The sequence below is a fragment of the Haliotis cracherodii genome, unplaced genomic scaffold (genome assembly GCF_022045235.1).
Source record: "Haliotis cracherodii isolate W230 unplaced genomic scaffold, xgHalCrac1.p SCAF_17, whole genome shotgun sequence".
In the NCBI taxonomy this organism is placed as follows: Eukaryota; Metazoa; Mollusca; class Gastropoda; order Lepetellida; family Haliotidae; genus Haliotis; species Haliotis cracherodii.
Window position 1 is genome coordinate 3,002,569 of NW_027266272.1, and position 18,856 is coordinate 3,021,424.

General features: G+C 42.6%; 1 protein-coding gene across 1 annotated transcript; it reads right to left on the minus strand.

Annotated features, from left to right (window-relative positions):
• Positions 1–319: 319 nt before the first annotated feature.
• LOC139464836 (asparagine synthetase [glutamine-hydrolyzing]-like) lies at positions 320–18,604 on the minus strand. Its single transcript, XM_071246367.1, has 10 exons — positions 18,392–18,604; positions 12,795–13,051; positions 11,212–11,446; positions 8,346–8,528; positions 7,808–7,900; positions 7,282–7,409; positions 6,628–6,754; positions 4,834–5,041; positions 3,507–3,744; positions 320–1,965 (listed from the first exon to the last, which is right to left on the minus strand). The coding sequence occupies exons 2-10, from the start codon at positions 13,041–13,043 to the stop codon at positions 1,768–1,770; spliced, it is 1,659 nt and encodes a 552-aa protein (XP_071102468.1). The 5' UTR covers positions 13,044–13,051; positions 18,392–18,604; the 3' UTR covers positions 320–1,767.
• Positions 18,605–18,856: the final 252 nt, after the last annotated feature.

Below are 18,856 nucleotides of genomic sequence, written 5' to 3' on the forward strand. Positions count from 1 at the left end.
ACACAGGATTTGATCCTCGGTCACATCATACCTAAAGACGTTAAAAGATGGTACATGTTGTTACCCTGTCTGGCGCTCGGATTAAGGGGCTGGTCAGCTGGGAGTCAGTATACTGTGTCTGAGTGGGGTTTTAATGTTAAACTGCGGCATGGTATCTCAGTGAGCTAGCACTATAAATCGGCATGAGTCCGGACTAGTACAAGTAGCCACACACACATACGTCGCTATATAAGTGCAATAATCTTGGACGTAACGTTAAACCTCATTTCACCTCACCTCAAACAAAACAAAACAAGATTGTAGTATGAAACACTTGGATCTTTCATATTTATTTCTCAATCTATAAATCCCATGAAGAACAGTGAGATTCATGTTCCAAAAAGTCATGAAAAATGAAAGAACTTCAAAGTTATCAAGCGAGTTGGAGTAATGTGCCATGAGCGTTCTTTCACCTATGTCTCAGAGGGGTCAGTATGTGAAGCCCTTTTTGGTGTCTCCCCTGTGCCCTGCTTGATATGCTGAAGCAATACTCTCTCTTTCACCTGTGCCAGTAATTCAATGACAATAACATATCTAACATCCTCTTTGATATCCACTCTGATATGATTAGGCTAAAAAAAAATAATAGTCTTGGTTCTCACATCATAAGTTTGTAGCACATTTCATTTTATTTCCATTTAAAAAAACACCCCAAAATATCCTTAAATATTCCAAGTCCAACAGTGGTCAAATACTGTATTCCAGTATTTTACTCATCAAGGAATACATTTATAAAGGGAGGCCCTTTCCCAGGCTGATTGTACACAACTGATTATTGATTACAGAACTGTTCATTGGTGACATACTAGTATCAACAAAAAAAAAAAAAAAAGACACCGCCCGCCTGCACTATATTTTCAAAAAACATTGCCTGAGAACCAATTCTTTTATTTTTTTTAAGCTTATGCTGTTCCAAGTTTGCGGAGGACCACAGCTCTGAACATAGGTGACTATCGTGGTCCTTAGCAAATGCTGAGTAGTATGTAATAGAATGGAGATAGAGGACTCTGGGTAATTAAAGATGCAATTCAACATATTTCTTCAATGAACTCAATAAAAAAGCAAAAGGTAACTCCATAATTTTCTTGTACATATCCTTTCCCCAGAATTATTCAGAAAAAATATGGTTTTATACAAAAAAACTCAGAAGTCCGATGAGGCAGTGAAATATATTGAGACATATCCGTAGATTGTAAAAAGCGTACCCACCCGACCGAGTACCTGGGCTACCCGTCCCAGACGTAATGGAGCCATATGGACATGCAGGCGTAGACCATTCCATGCTGAGGACATATTCGACATCACTCTATTTTTTCCACCTACCCTTAGGTACTGCATATCAGGGTCAGGTCGTTTCTGACAATGCAATGTATTTCACAACACATCAGTATGCAGTGAAACCCCATTAATCGGGACTACCACCAGTGAAATCTTTCGGACATTCACAATTCCCAGAATTGCAGACAGGGTACCAAGTAATGCCAATGTAAAATAATTGTAGTTTTAACAGATGCTGTTAAGTATTGCCCTGAAAGGGGATTTCCAAATTAATGGGGTTCCACTTTACGTTAATAAATAAACATAAACGGAATATGAACTTCCATACCAGCGCATCTACAAAAAACTTGCTGAAAAGCTACCAATGTATGAAAGCTGAGCAAATAACCGTACCCGTAGCACTGTTCACAAAATGTTTACTCGTTTTATATTTGTCCATAAAGATTACTTCTACTGTTTATAATGTTTGAGTGTCCTGGCGGAGGGGTCTGTTGCGTTCATCCAACGTGGCATCCACATATAGGGAATCCAGTCTGACTTGGTGGGGTAGTGTTTCTCAAACACCCTCCTGTAATAGAGGGCTTCCTTCGTCCTGGGGGTGTTAAAGGGGTACAGTGATGCAGACTGTTCCAGCTGGTCATCGTTGATCTGAAATAGGGGGAATACATGTAGCCCATTTAATTATGTCAAGATTTTGTGCTAAAGTTCCAAATAATATGTATTTAAAAGAGGACCATATACGTACAGTAAGATTAAGCGCATACCATATTAGACGTAATAAGCGCCCAGGGCGGCCCAGGGCGAGCTCAAAATTAGAAATAGGGGGGCTCTTATTAGAATATAATTTTGGAGAAAAAAAAGAGAAAAGAGTTGACAGATTGTAAATTTCGTGGTTTATGCCACAGGAACTTGATGAACTTGTTTAACATAATATATTCGTATAGAATAAAATTACATCCCTCTATATACATAGAGACTCTCGGTCGGTTTTCTCCCATTAGCATTGCCATTTGACCCACACAAGTATCAGTAGGAGATCATGTTGGGTGAAGTAATTAGGTGACAGGTGTATTATAAATCTACAATATGAGATATTGTACATGTATCATGTAAAACATGTGACTGACTGCCCTGGATTTGTGAATGAACTCAACGAGAGAAAATAGTCACGTCCTCCAATTAAAATTGATGTTTGTTTAACTGACCAATCAGCTTCGTGAATCACTAATTGCACACTGTGCAAATATCAAAAGATATTACACTGACAAGATAGACACAATTTTTTATGGATAACAACTTCTTTAATACTGTGAAAAGCGACGTTTCGGTATAGATCCTTATACCGTTGTCAAGCAATCGATATTACACTGCATACACAGATATTACACAGCCCATATGGGTAATAACTTTCAATCTAGCACTATATCTGTCAATAGTCCTGATCATTGAAATATTGACAGCCGTGGAGTACAAATTCTGAATAGATGAAGTTGGAATCCAAGAGTTGCCCCGATTGTAGGTAGGTCAGCACAATAACTTGGTTCCAGAGTTTCACTTTAGTTGGGAAGGTCACTTTAGGCATTCCTCCAATATTAAGCTGAAATGCTGGGATACAACTGAAATTTGGATTAAGCCCAACCATCTTCCCAACTGATCAACTGGGCTGGAATTTTGTGGCTCAGTTGCGGAACCACCAGTGGCTATTGTGAGTTATAGCCCTTTCTTTGTCCCTCCTACTGACCATTCAGATTCCACCTCTCACATCACTTGCATTTGCATAAACTAAAAAGGCCGCGCTCAAGCGAGATGATCCGATTGATAATCAAGATTTATATTGCAGTAAAACAAGTCTTACGTCGCAAAGTGCAATAAATCACTTGAGCAAGGTGATAACACATGAAAAGATTTGGAAAATATCTGTCGACATCCGACTTAGGGTACACATGCTTTCAAATCATGCAATCAAACAAAATCTGCATGGCATTTGCCATGTTGTTTACAACCAGAGGTCGATTTCCTTACACAATTTTGATTGGACTATGCATAGACTCGTTAGTCCAGCCATAATATAACTCAGAAATTCAAGCCTAGTTTGGCAATGGTGAAAACTGGACTTTTCTTGTCAGTTAACACCCCCTTGCCTCGGGAAGATGAACCGAACTTAATCCCTTCTCACTCTACAAACTCACCTGTTCGTCACAGAAATCTTGGATGACCTCAAAAAGGGATCTCTTGACAGCCGACACTCCGTCACTGAAGGCTTCCTTGGGCCTCCACAAGATGTCCTTGGGCAGGAGGTTCATCTCATCAAAGGCTGACCGGAGGAGGTACTTCTCCACCCCCTTCTTAGGGACGCGGTCCTCGTTTGGGAGGGACAAGTAGTAGCTGGTGAACTGATGGTCAAGGAAGGGGACCCGGATCTCCAGTCTAGAGGACAAGGCATGAAGGTCATTACAAATGGTACACACACATTTAAATTTAGTTTCTATAACACACCTGGGCGGTCGGGTAGCCCAGTGGTTAAAGCTTTCGCTTTTCACGCTGAAGACCCCGTTTTGATTCCCGACATGGGTACAATGTGTGAAGCCCATTTCTGGTGTCCCTGCTGTGATATTGCTTGAATATTGCTAAACGCTGCATAAAACCATACTCACTCACTCACTATATCCCGCCATCTCAATTTTAGGGAAAACAAATCCGAAAAATACTTTTACAACAAAATTTGTTGTCTGAAGATTCTGGAAAAGGTGTTTTGAAACACATCTTGAAGCAATGGCAAAAAGCTTATTCTGTCTCTCCGAAAACTCCCAGCCCCCCAATTAGATAATTACTGGCCAATTGCGCATGTAATATATAAATCATGTATTGCGCATGTAATATATAAATCATGTACAATCTCAACACCAATTCCCATTTACAATAACCTTCTCAACATCAATACACCATCTTCTCTTTTGTCTCATTTTCTCACATTACGACCAAATTGGTAAGAGACTCCTTGCATAAATTGGTCCATATTTAAGGTAGAGATAGAGAGGTCACCTATATATAGGGGGTGTCAGTATGATGAGCCATGGAAGCCACAAGTTTGTTTCTTTGTTTGTTTGTTGTTTAACGCCACACTCCGCAATATTCCAGCTATATGATGGCCTCCTGTGAAAAATCTGGACCAGACAATCCAGTGATTGACATACGATGACATGCATCAATGAGTCTGACCACCCGATCCTGTTAGTGGAATTTACATAATGAGCTGCCAACTCCACGTTCTGCAACACATTTCTCTTTTTGAATAACATGGATGAACGGGTGTTCGTAAGTCTTTTAGTTGTTCAACGCTGCACCCAGAAATATTCCAGCTTTATGACAGTTGTCGGTAAATAATCAAGCATGGGCCAGACAATCTACTGATTGGCATCATGAACAGCAACTGGGATACAATGATGTATCAACGAAGTCCGCGAACCTGACAACCTGATCCCGTTAGCCGCCGATTCCATCAAAATCTGCACTCACCCCCAGGCGGCCGTCGTCCTGTCCCCCCTCAACACGTCGTACATGTAGAGGTCCTTCAGCAGTCTTCGACTCTCCTCGTCCCCGGCCTCAGCTGATGGAGCTTTGTGGAAGTAGATGTACCCCTGGGCCAGCTCGTCGGAGCCCTCCCCGGACAGGATGACCACGGTGTCCGTCTTCTCGTTGATGTACTTGCTGACTAGGAACATACCTGAAAGAAGCAAGACATTTCAGGAATTATGGGATGTCATCACCAATATAAAGTTATTATTGTCCCCTTGTGTGACACATTATTCAACAGCCAATGTTGTAACTTGACACAATCACAAAGGGACCGACATTTCAATACTCTGGGGTGGTGATCTGTTAGGATTGTTAAGGTACAAAATATTATTTATATTAAAAAAATGCAAGGTTTCTCCCTGAAAGGAAGAGCCGAACAAACAAGTCTTTTCCAAGTCACATTTTTTCAGAACCTCCCTCATATCCAGACCACCATTTTTGTTGTAAAAACAAAAGAGTGAGTGAGTGAGTGACGATGGGAGCGTGTGACTGAGTTACATTACGAGTGAGTGAGTGAGTGACGATGGGAGCGTGTGACTGGGCTACATTACGAGTGAGTGAGTGATGATGGGAGCGTGTGACTGAGTTACATTACGAGTGAGTGAATGACGATGGGAGCGTGTGACTGGGTTACATTACGAGTGAGTGAGTGAGTGACGATGGGACCGTGTGACTGGGCTACATTACGAGTGAGTGAGTGACGATGGGAGCGGGCGGGCGGGCGAGTCAGTAAGTGAGTGAGTGAGTGACGATGGGAGCATGTGACTGAGCTACATTACGAGTGAGTGAGTGAGTGAGTGAGTGAGTATGGTTTTACACTGCTTTTTGCAATATTCAACCAACATCACGGAAGGGGACACTAGAAATGGGCTTCATTCATTGCACCCATGTGGCCAATCCAACCTGGGCCTTTGGCGTGACGAGTGAACGCTTAAACCACTAGGCTACCCCACCGGGCCCACCGCCCCGTAAAATCTGAGGAAGAATGATTGTTTCAAATAATTTTTGGAACAAATTATTCAGCATCAGAAATTGGCACTAGTCCAGTAGTCCTTGCCAACCTGCCCAATAGTTAAGGTACCAAAAGGAAAATTAGAAATTTGCTATATGTTATCATTATTCATCTTCCCAAGGCAAGAGCATTAACTGACTATTAAAGTCCAGTTTCCACCCTTGCTGAAGTAGGCTGGAATTTTCATGGCTTTGATCAGAGGCACCAGAACTGGTAATAGCCACTGGTCCCTCGTACTGACCAATCAGACTCCACCTTTCAAATGACTTGCATTTGCTTGAAACAAAATGGTGGGGCCCAGTCAAGACGATCTGATTGGTCAACAGGTGGGACAAAACTCGTAATAGCCACTGGTGGCGCTACTGTCGAGCCACGAAATCCTAGCCTGGTTCGGCAAGGGTTGAAACTGCACTTTTACAATCACAATAACAATGAGCTAAAGTGTCAATGTGAGCGGAAAAACTTGCCATCAGTACATTTCTAAATGACTACTGTAGTAGGCGTTATCAAAAAGTTGAGGCGCCAGTCATGAGCGAAGGTCCAGGTGATTTTCAAGATGATGCACGGAGGCCAAGTCTATCTCATTCTTTCAAGAAATCTGAGAAGTATGTCACATTAAAAATGAGACAAGTTTAAAAAACTACATTTGCCCATGTCTCCAGGTGTAAATATTATAGGGACAGCAGCTTTTACTTCCGTCTTCCGTCAGTGGGCTTACATACCAATTGAGGCCCTGACTGTCGTAATGTCGTATGTTTCGAGATGGCGAATCAGGTCATCTAAAACATCAATAGCCTCCTCAGGTGTGAATATAATCTCGTGATGCTCTGTGTCCAAATGTTTTGCAACCTGCAAAAAAAAGACAAATATCAAGTTTATGCCAATGTGATAACATGTTTGCTATTTAGAAACATTTCGAAAACAAGACGGTGACCCGTATACGCCAGTAGATAAGACATGTGCCTAATGCTCCATGACGAAGATTCCCGGCTGCCATGATAACTATGTGCACCTTCCTCCATGCCAATATACTGTTAAAAGCGGCGTTAAACCCAACTCACTCACTCACTCACTCCATGCCAACAGAGAAGGTCTGTATGGGGTGATGTAATGCTCCAAGACTCACCTTCCTGGCTGCCATGATATCTGTACTCCCCTCCATGCCAATAGAGAAGTTCTGTATGTATTATGTAATGCTCCAAGACTCACCTTCCTGGCTGCCATGATATCTGTACTCCCCTCCTACCAATAGAGGAGTTCTGTATGGGGTAATGTAATGCTCCAAGACTCACCTTCCTGGCTGCCATGATATCTGTACTCCCCTCCATGCCAATAGAGAAGGTCTGTATGGGGTAATGTAATGCTTCAAGACTCACCTTCCTGGCTGCCATGATATCTGTACTCCCCTCCATGCCAATAGAGAAGGTCTGTATGGGGTAGGACAGTTTCTGTTCTTTGGCATTCTTCACCAACAATGCGGCCACCAGACTCGAGTCCAGACCCCCTAAGAGAAGACACCGTTTTTTGTTACATTGACAACAGCCATTTGATACTGAATTGTACACGATGAAGTGGCTTGGTTTGGTTTGGTTTGGTTTGGTTTGGTTGTTGTTTAAAGCCGCACTCAGCAATATTCCAGCTAAAATAATCCAGTCTGGACCAGACAATCCAGAGATCATGAGCATCGATCTACGCAAATTGGGATACGGTGACCAAGTCATCAAAGGCAGTGAGCCTGACCACCTGATCCTGTTAGTCGCCTCTTACGACAAGCATAGTCACCTATTCTACCCCGGATCTTCATGGGCTCACACAATGAAGGAGGAAAACCTCAGCGAGACATCGTGGATCAGTTCACTTTCCAGACAACCTCAGCGAGACATTGTGGATCAATTCACTTACCAGATAACAGACAACCTATTCTTCTGTCTGCCATGAGACGCTTCTGGACGGCCGTCTCAAATAACACCCTGATGTTCTTCTTAACATCATCTCCTGTAATTGGAAAAAGTACAATTGAACACTTGGATGTCAAAATGTGTGTCCGATCCTGTCTAATTCCTTCAATTGTATTGCACTTCAGACCTCTGCTAGGATTTTTTCTGGACATTAGATACTTTTCCAGCTACAGCTGCAAAACCAGATATTTTTTATAATTAAAACCATGAGCCTGAATATCTCCTTCAGAAAAACACCTCACAACAATGTTATCTTTATGGCAGACAACTGCTTTTTTTCCAACAGTCTGATGCTTAATTATTGTTTGCAACAATTTTGGGGGACAATTTTAATTTTGTGTTTATGTCCCATATGTTTATTTAAAAGGGAGGGGTCCTAAATATTAATATATCCTCTTAGATAACTTTAGTACGTACAACATACTACATTTGGTTTTCAAAAGGGGGTGGGGTCTCCCCTCTGGATCCGCCTGTCACCTTACCTAGTGAGTCGGTATCTACAGGAGTTTTGTACAGGGGCATGTCGCCAATGGAGTGGAACTGTTTCATCTTCCGGAACGTGGCTCGTCCGTTGTTGTCGAGGTCGTACTGTTCCACTGTACCGGGCAAGAGGGGGACGATGTCAGCTGCCTCATCAGTTAGGCTGTGACTCAAACCAAATAGACCTGGAAGGAAACAGGGATTGTCTAACATTGATCTCCTGAAGTGAACAGGATTTGAGTTAACATATCAAGTATTACATGTCATCATTTCATTGACCCTGGAGTACCCTGATATGGACTAATGGACCCTAATGTACCCTGATATGGACTAATGGACCCTGGCCTACCCCGATATGGACTAATGGACCCTTGTGTACCCCGATATGGACTAATGTAGCCTGGAGTACCCCGATATGGACTAATGGACCCTGGCCTACCCTGATATGGACTAATGGACCCTTGTGTACCCCGATATGGACTAATGTAGCCTGGAGTACCCTGATATGGACTAATGGAGCCTTGTGTACCCTGATATGGACTAATGGACCCTGGTGTACCCCGATATGGACTTATGGACCCTTGTGTACCCCGATATGGACTAATGGACCCTTGTGTTCCCTGATATGGACTAATGGACCCTTGTGTACCCTGATATGGACTAATGGACCCTTGTGTACCCCGATATGGACTAATGGACCCTTGTGTTCCCTGATATGGACTAATGGACCCTTGTGTACCCTGATATGGACTAATGGACCCTTGTGTACCCTGATATGGACTAATGGACCCTTGTGTACCCCGATATGGACTAATGGACCCTTGTGTACCCCGATATGGACTAATGGACCCTTGTGTATCCCGATATGGACTAATGGACCCTTGTGTACCCTGATATGGACTAATGGACCCTGGTGAACCCTGATATGGACTAATGGACCCTTGTGTATCCCGATATGGACTAATGGTCCCTTGTGTACCCCAATGTGGACTAATGGACCCTTGTGTACCCTGATATGGACTAATGGACCCTGGTGTACCCTGATATGGACTAATGGACCCTTGTGTACCCTGATATGGACTAATGGACCCTTGTGTACCCTGATATGGACTAATGGACCCTTGTGTACCCCGATATGGACTAATGGACCCTTGTGTACCCCGATATGGACTAATGGACCCTTGTGTACCCCGATATGGACCCTAATGGACCCTGATATGGACTAATGGACCCTGGTGTACCCTGATATGGATTAATGGACCCGGGTGTACCCCGATATGGACTAATGTAGCCTGGAGTACCCTGATATGGACTAATGGAGCCTGGTGTACCATGATATGGACTAATGGACCCTTGTGTACCCTGATATGGAATAATGTAGTCTGGTATACCCTGATATGCCCTAATGGACCCTTGTGTACCCCGATATGGAATAATGTAGTCTGGCCTACCCTGATATGGACTAATGGACCCTTGTGTACCCTGATATGGAATAATGTAGTCTGGTATACCCTGATATGGACTAATGGACCCTTGTGTACCCCGATATGGAATAATGTAGTCTGGTATACCCTGATATGGACTAATGGACCCTTGTGTACCCTGATATGGAATAATGTAGTCTGGTATACCCCGATATGGACTAATGGACCCTTGTGTACCCCGATATGGAATAATGTAGTCTGGTATACCCTGATATGCCCTAATGGACCCTTGTGTACCCTGATATGGAATAATGTAGTCTGGTATACCCTGATATGGACTAATGGACCCTTGTGTACCCCGATATGGAATAATGTAGTCTGGTATACGCGGATATGCCCTAATGGACCCTTGTGTACCCTGATATGCCCAAACTGACCCTGGTGTATTCCGAAATGGCCCTAATATAACCCGTTGTACCCCGAAATGGCCCTTATGGACCCTTGTGTATCCCAATATGCCCTAATGGACCCTTGTGTATCCTAATATGCCCTAATGGACCCTTGTGCATCCTAATATGCCCTATTGGATCCTTGTGTATCCCGATATGACCTAACTAACCCTTGTGTACACCAATATGCCCTAATTGACCCTTGTGTACACCGATATACCCTAATGGACTCTGGTGTATCCTGATATGCCCTATTGGTCCCTTATGTATCCCGATAAGACCTAACTAACCCTTGTGTATTTGCCCTAATTGAACATTGTGTACACCGATTTGCCCTAATGGACCCTTGTGTACCCCGATATGCCCTAATGGACCCTTGTGTACCCCGATATGCCCTACTGTACCCTAATATGCCCTAATGAACTTTGGGTACCCCGATATTCCTTAATTAATTGTAGTGTACCCTGATATGACCTAACTGATTCTGGTGTATCCTGATATGCCCTAATGGACCCTGGCATGCCCTGGTATGCTGCATTGTTTTCAGGTAATCATAAGGTAACTCATTCTACACATGAATTGTACTTCCTTTCTTTTAGCGCAACCAAACTAGTTGTGGTTTGCCAGCATCTAGGACATGACCAAAATGGATCGGGTAGCAAGTTGATAGCATGTCATCATCTATGTGAGGATGCTCATAATATCAGCAACTGGTAAGTCTGGTCCATTCACAATTACTCACAGTTAATCCTATACTAGAATGAATATTTCTTATTGCGGCATAAAATAACATTCATGCCCTCATGGACATCGGCCATTTTATGCATCTTACCAAGCAAAAGGCATGTTGTCTTGAACTTTGTTTCCCAAACAAATCTCATTGTTGCCGACTTTAAGATAGTGCCCATTCAAACATTTCCTTTCGTTGTAAGAAAATACATTCTGAACTAAGCGAATCTTGATGCACATGCCTGACATGTGATGACTATACTGACCTTTAGCCTCTGAGCACACAGCTAGGAAGCCATTGTCTGTGACAAGCTTGAAGCACGGGCGGACTCCAAACGTGTCCCGACCAATGAAGACCTTCCTGTTAGCCGTGTCGAGAAGACAGAAGGCAAACACACCATCCAAGTGGGAGGGGAAATCAATACCATATTTGGCATACAGATGAATCATTGGCTCTCCATCGCAGTCTGTACTCAGATGGAAGTCATGTTGTTTTGCAACCTGGAAATGTTTAGATCAAAATTGTCAGTTTACTTGTTTTTTTATGAATGAAAAAGTAGTCCTGGTGTGACAGAGGTCACGGTTATCCAATCAAAACGAATAAAACAAGGTCAACCTTGTACGACACACGAGTGACATACGGATTTGGTATCTTAGCACCTGTATCTTCACCATGTGGTTAAGAAAGGGTGGTGTTATACAGGGTGGTGTTATACAGGATGGTGTTATACAGGGTTGTGTTATACAGGATGGTGTTATACAGGGTGGTGTTATACAGGATGGCGTTATACAGGATGGTGTTATACAGGATGGTGTTATACAGGGTTGTGTTATACAGGGTGGTGTCATACAGGATGATGTTATACAGGATGGTGTTATACAGGGTGGTGTTATACAGGGTGGTGTTATACAGGATGGTGTTATACAGGATGGTGTTATACAGGGTTGTGTTACACAGGGTGGTGTCATACAGGATGGTGTTATACAGGATGGTGTTATACATGTTGGTGTTATACAGGATGGTGTTAAACAGGGTGGTGTTATACAAGGTGGTGTAATGCAGGGTTGTGTTATACAGGGTGGTGTTATACAGGGTTGTGTTATACAGGATGGTGTTATAAAGGATGGTGTAATACAGGGTGGTGTAATACAGGATGGTGTTATACAGGGTGGTGTTATACAGGATGGTGTTATACAGGGTGGTGTTATACAGGATGGTGTTATACAGGGTGGTGTTATACAGGATGGTGTTATACAGGGTGGTGTTATACAGGATGGTGTTATACTGGGTGGTGTTATACAGGGTGGTGTTATAAGCATGGGCTGCTGAAGATCCATTCTACCCCAGATCTTCATGGGTCTTATACTGTTCTGGCAGTGGTGAGCATGGTAGATGACCAGGCTGGATTTCAGACTGGCAGTATGTGTGGGGACCGTTTCACAAAGCGATCTCAACGTACCTTAAGTGGGGGAGTTACGATCACCTTTAGTATAATTTATGATCCTTTGTGCAACGTAAACGAGTTCTGGTAAATAGTAGCGCCTGCAGTCTCCTCTAGGGGCGCAGGTGTAGCTATTTTAAGAATGAAGCCCGAACTCAGCGTGGTTCCCTGGGTATGCTACCTGGCTGTGTAGGGCTAGCGCAATATATCAAGGTATCCAGGCTAGCCCGAAGTTGGTTCGCCGACCCCGTGACGTTTGATTCTTAATTACAACCATAAATGTGATGGTTTTCGTGCGGTTTTTTTTTTTATGACGTTTACACATGATTGACGTACTTCGCAGGAGTGTTTTTCTGACGGGAAAGAGAGAAAGATTTCATTTAAGGTAAAATGACAGGATGACCTACTGATTTATAGTTGTAGATCTCCCCGTTGTATATCAGCCATATGTGTGGATGGGTGTACAGTCTCATTGGCTGCATCCCTCTGACGTCATCAACGATTGCCAATCGGTGGAAGCCGAGACAACAGTTCTGAAAATGGTTGATGTTTTCTATCCTGAAGGCGTCTGGTCCTCTATGAGTGATCTTGTGGACGGCATTACACTGGACTGAGACATCTTCGTCACTACCAAACACGGCCCAAATCCCACACATGGTGCTGGCTGGATAGAAAATGGGAATGTTGATTTAACAAAACACAGTTGTAATAGTTCCAGAAAATACTTTACAAATAATTTTGCCTTTAATATGCTCTCTGATCATGATTGATGTCCTGAGAAAAAGGCGTGGTAAAAAAAAGATTCTTTAATACAGAAAACGCTGAAAGAAAGCATTGTGAACAAAATGATCTGCTAATCGTAACATTGAATAAAATAACTTGGCTCAGGTTTCACCCCAAATAGCGTTTTGAAAACATAATTCCCAACTAATCACCATAATATTAAATGATCGGCCCTCAAAGTATCAAACATTTTAGGAACTATTAGATAAAAGGAAAGACGAAAGGGACCCGCTTCGTGGCTATTAGATTACCCCGAACTCTATCCTTAGCCCTTGGACCCCCTTTACGACCATACGATCAACTCCAAGCATGGTTGTGGTCAGCTATCACAGTGGAGAGTTTTGACTGGTGGCGAGCGGGATATCGATGTGGGGAGCTTGGCAGTGTAAGGGGGATAACTCTAAAAGGATGTAGAACGAATATGGCTATATGTTGACGAAAGGGATGCGTTGCTTGGTTAGTGGGTGCAAGGTAAGAATAGAAGGGAGGATAGGGGAGTAAGATCGTTAGACAGTTGGTTTGTGCAGTAATAGAATAAAGACGTGTGTTGATTGGAGGATAGACTAACATCTAGTCTCTGAAATGAACATATCGTACAGAAAAAAAATAGTTGTTAAATTATCTTAATAAAAATGTAATAAAAAGGAGCCGAGAGAAATCTAGACTTGCCAAACATTATAGACTTGCATGGGCTGTATTTGATATATTTGTATCAGGGTCTGTAAGACAGACTAATAGCAGCAGTTACCGTAGATAAAAGTGAATGAGTGTGTGAGTTGGGTTTAACGCCGCTTTTAACAGTATTCCAGTTATATCACGGCGTGTCAGTTTAATGTGGGGAAAAGCCCGAAGTGATGCAGGTCGCAGACGTTTACCACTTCGGTGAAAGCCCCCACGAGCACATGTATGGTGCTGACAAACCTAGAAACATAATTGGGGCAAACCGGGATTCGAACCCACAATCATAGGTTTCTGGCGTGCCCAAGGGACGCAACTCTGCACAGCGAATCGCAGCACCTAAGACGACTGGGCCACCCGTCTATATCCAGGGATAATTCTAGGCCCACATTTTCAAATACAATGAGGCATCCGATTTTAACATTGTGCTGTATGGGTGTACCTCGGGAATAAAGTTTCGGGAATTTTGAATGACAAAACCAAACCTAAATGAATATATATACAACTCGTTCTCCACAAGAATATACGAAATTTCAGAACACAAACGATCGTATTTTAGATGAGATTCGCCTACACTTTAGATAATCGTAAGACAGCACTGGTTTTCATGAACCTATACCCTCTTGAGAAAGGCCAACGTACATGAATTACGTACGAATTTTTAACTATTTCTAGTGGCCAAACAGCAAGATGGAGACTTTTTAGAATATGCTACGATATGTTTGCTTTCAGATTTGTCCATATTTATTGAAAACTAACTTAATCATTCAAATGTAACTCATAAACATTGCGAATGTCAACAATCGTGTCAACTTCCGGTTACTCGTAAACATTTTCTGGCTGCTGCGCATGGCAAACATGCCGCCTTATGCAAATAATAACTGACTAAATTGTTGCTGATTTAAACAAAAGGGTGAACCTGTAGCAAAAATCAATGTATAATGAACTGTCACTTCTAATTAATTCAAAAAGTCCAAATTGATAAGATTTCATTTGATACGGTCAGACACCCGGTCTTTGATACCGTACACACTGCAGACACTACAAGACAGTGAAATTGACGAACGCATTGGAATGTTAATTATATATTTTTTGCCAACACACTGTAACACCATTTACAACTGTCGCCATTTCATGTCATCGCTTTGAATATATTAAATTACTATCTTAACAGACATTGTCAAAGAGCTATAAAGTGTTTGTTCCTACGCATGCAAACGAAATGAACAGCTGATGGTGGTAAACATGCATTATCTATAATTATTATCACAAATAATTCCTCCTGAAGTCGACAATGAACTGAAATACATAAATATTAATGTATTTTCTCCTACAGTAGACAATGAACAGAACTATAAGTACTAATGCATATTTTGGTTGATACTAATGCTAATATATTTAAATATTCACAGTGCAATAATTAGTGTTCGAAAATATCGGAGGATGTATCATTTAGTAACATTAATAGCAACATATGTCGAGTCACAAATACGGAATATCAAATACAGTTTCCACTGTGGGAAGACAAAATGTCTCTTGCAAAATCTCATCACACGGCAAAAAATCTCATTGGTTTTATACGAGGGGGATTTACCCTCATAGGTAAAACATTCAAGGTTAATCCTTGCATTCACACTTGTTCATGTCGGTGACTAGCGGTACAGGAAACGTGACACCTTTAAACTTTATTGGATTATTGCAAATTGATACTCGAAAAGGCTTATGTCTGAATTGCGGCATGCTCCGCCTGCACCACAATCTTGTAGACAGTTGGAGAGTGAGGGAATTTTGCTTAACGCTGCATCTTCAATCGTACAGGTATTCGCGACAATGTAAAATATAATCGTTATATCTCTATTAAGAATCTTTGAATTTTATTGGATTAACTGTTTCACGTGATTAAGAAACAAATTACAAGGTTTCGATCAAATCACGTGATTGACTTGTCACATGATCACAGTTGACCTGCCACGTGATCCATATTGCCTTCGCCTGATAGAAAACACCTTGGAATCTGCACGCTCAGCAGATATATCTGAAAAGATCTACACTGAATTGTAATTTTAATAAGAAAACTGCGTAAAAAAGGTGAAACTGAGCACTTATATAAATTAATTTTGGAACAACAAAACACATCGATAAGGTGATGGTCAATGTGCTTAAACAAAAACCCTCGGGTCCTCTAGGTGAGGTCAATGTGCTTAAACAAGAACCCTCGGGTCCTCTAGGTGAGGTCAATGTGCTTAAACAAAAACCCTCAGGTCCGTCAGGTGAGGTCAATGTGCTTAAACAAGAACCCTCGGGTCCTCTAGGTGAGGTCAATGTGCTTAAACAAAAACCCTCGGGTCCTTCAGGTGAGGTAAATGTTCTTAAACAAGAAGCCTCGGGTCCTCTAGGTGAGGTCAATGTGGTTAAACAAAAACCCTCGGGTCCTCCAGGTGAGGTCAATGTGCTTAAACAAAAACCCCCGGGTCCTCCAGGTGAGGTCAATGTGCTTAAACAAAAACCCTCGCACCCGACGCCTTTGGTGGACCAAGACAGGACCAAGACTGAAAATCCCACTCCAAAACTGGAACATACATAGTAACCTCTCCAAGAGTTGTCATTTGTAGTGTGTCGAACTCTGAAACATGTTGAGACTCAAACCTGGATCTTTGGCAGAAAGAGCTGACCCTTAAATATTATACATCAGTCTTCCCTATTCTGCCCCGTTAGACTGGTTGGTTTGATCTGATAGTTGCCCTCTTCAGTTTTACTCCTCGTCTAAAGTTATCTGTTGCAGGGATATGATCAAATTCGTGTCCGCAGGAATATGAATATTTATGCTTCTCTTCACTTGATTTGTAAATTTGTCTGTTCAACGCAGCATTCAGCAATTAATGCTCCCTTTAATTAATCGAGTCTTTCGATATCATGAGCAAGCCTTCCAAGCCGAATGGGGACACGGTTGGCATTCTCGTCTAAGGCGCCGCATTTCGCTCTGCAGAGTTGCGTCCCTTGGGCACGCCAGAAACCTATGATTGCGGGTTCGAATCCCTGTTCGCCCCGATTATGTTTCAATGTTCGTCAGCAACAAACGCCTGTCGCGAAATTCACCAAAGTGGTAAACGTCTGAGACGTGCATCACTTCAGGCTGTCTCCCCCCCCCCCCCCCCCCCCCCCCCACACACACACACACACCCCACCCCCCCACCCCCACACAAAGTTTTGTGTGCCACGCATTGATAAACATTACCACAACTCTATGTGTGACTTCTTTCAACACTAAAAAAACCAAATGTCGTCTCGCAAACAGCTGCGTGCATTAATTAATCCATTTGTATTCAAATAATCACAAATGTACTTGCGACCTCTGTTAATATACATGCATGAACGGCAGAACATGAGCAGGACTCCAACATCAGCTGTAGAACAATTTTGACACTGGAGATATATTGATGCGATACGCTTGGGCTGGTGTCTCTTCACAATGAGGGGGCACGGGTGACCCAGTCGTCTAAGGCGCCGCGATTCGTTGAGCAGAGTTGCGTCCCTTGGGCACGCCAGAAACCTATGATTGTTGGTCCGAATCCGGGTTCGCTCCGATTATGTTTCTAGGTTTGTCATCATCATTCCCGTGCTCGTGGGTTTCACAGAAGTGGTAAACGTCTGAGACCTGCATCACTACAGGCTTTCCTCCCACATTAAGCTGACACGCCGTGATATAACTGTAATACTGTCCTCCCACATTAAGCTGACACGCCGTGATATAACTGTAATACTGTTAAAAGCGGCGTTAAACCCAACTCACTCACTCACTCACTCACTCTATGGGTTATTTGTAAGTCATAACTCAGCAGCATCATTTCTGTATACACGTAGGTTTGTTTGTCTTATTTGTTTGTGTTCTGTTGAAATAAATAAGTGAATATCTCATACAATATTAAACAAGTCAGGACTTAAAAAAGACTCAATGTTAATAAGGTTTATTTGATTTTTGTATAAACTGCAGGAAAGATAGAAGTGTATCAGGAATTTAAAGACACCAACATGAAAACGCTTGACATAGGCTATTTTCAAAGCGATGAGTGTACGCGAGCGCGCTGTTGGGAGGTGCGCGTTATATCGAGGTTTCTTCGTCTGTTCCTCATACAACATGGCGGCAGCCATAGTTCTGAACAGCTGAACGATCTACCACGCTACCGGTGCATGCACATTGCAGCCGGCGTGTGAGCGGCCCAAGGTTGTCATGACACCCCAAACACCGGTACAGATTTACACGTATAGTATATAGTATAGTATAATATAGTATAGTACACATTCGGTCTGATCAAGACCATGCGTGTGCCGGTGTCTGGAGCCGGCCAGGATAAGGACTCGCGTCCACACGAGGAAATTACAGATCTATTTTGCTCATAGTACGAGCTTCGTGCAGTTATTAATACTGTTGCAAAACCATTAAAATGCGTGTTCAGCTATTTCTATGCTGAATGATGTAACAGCGTTTGAAATGCTTTTGTTACAGTGTGACAGAACAGAAATGTATGGAAACGTGTTTTCTTACCTTATATCTTCGAGTAGGGTTATTGATCTGAATAAGAGAAAATAGTCGACCGCTTCTAAAATCTACAGAGCGCGTGGACACAAGGACAGGTTCTCTCACGAGCTGTGACACGTGAAAACTGGATTATTTCCCACACAGGGTGATGCAATCATGCTGACGCAATATATCGTACTGGTGTCGGGTCAAAGGTCGCCATTCGACGGTGAAAGCCCAAATACTCAGAAATGTGTCCACTGGGTAAACCGGTTTTATGTTTCACTGGGTGATATAGGTGTATTGTGATGTATTGTGAATCGGCGATCGCCACAGCTGGACCAATAGATTTGTGGGCGGGTTTTGTTATTACCAATACAATGGCAGACTCGAGGTAGAATAACGACAATTTTAAGGTCTGACGTTTTTCAGGATACACAACTAATCTCGGGGATGGTCAGGGAGAAGTGAAGTGCACTTTAGTGTTTGTCT

Coding starts and splice junctions, on each gene's coding strand:
- LOC139464836 (XM_071246367.1), bottom strand. CDS start 13,043: ATGTGTGGGATTTGGGCCGTGTTTGGTAGTGACGAAGATGTCTCAGTC. Junction 8,529..11,211: donor TGTGTGCTCAGAGGCTAAAG/GTCAGTATAGTC, acceptor GTTTCCTTCCAG/GTCTATTTGGTTTGAGTCAC. Junction 3,745..4,833: donor AGGACGACGGCCGCCTGGGG/GTGAGTGCAGAT, acceptor CTTGTCCTCTAG/ACTGGAGATCCGGGTCCCCT.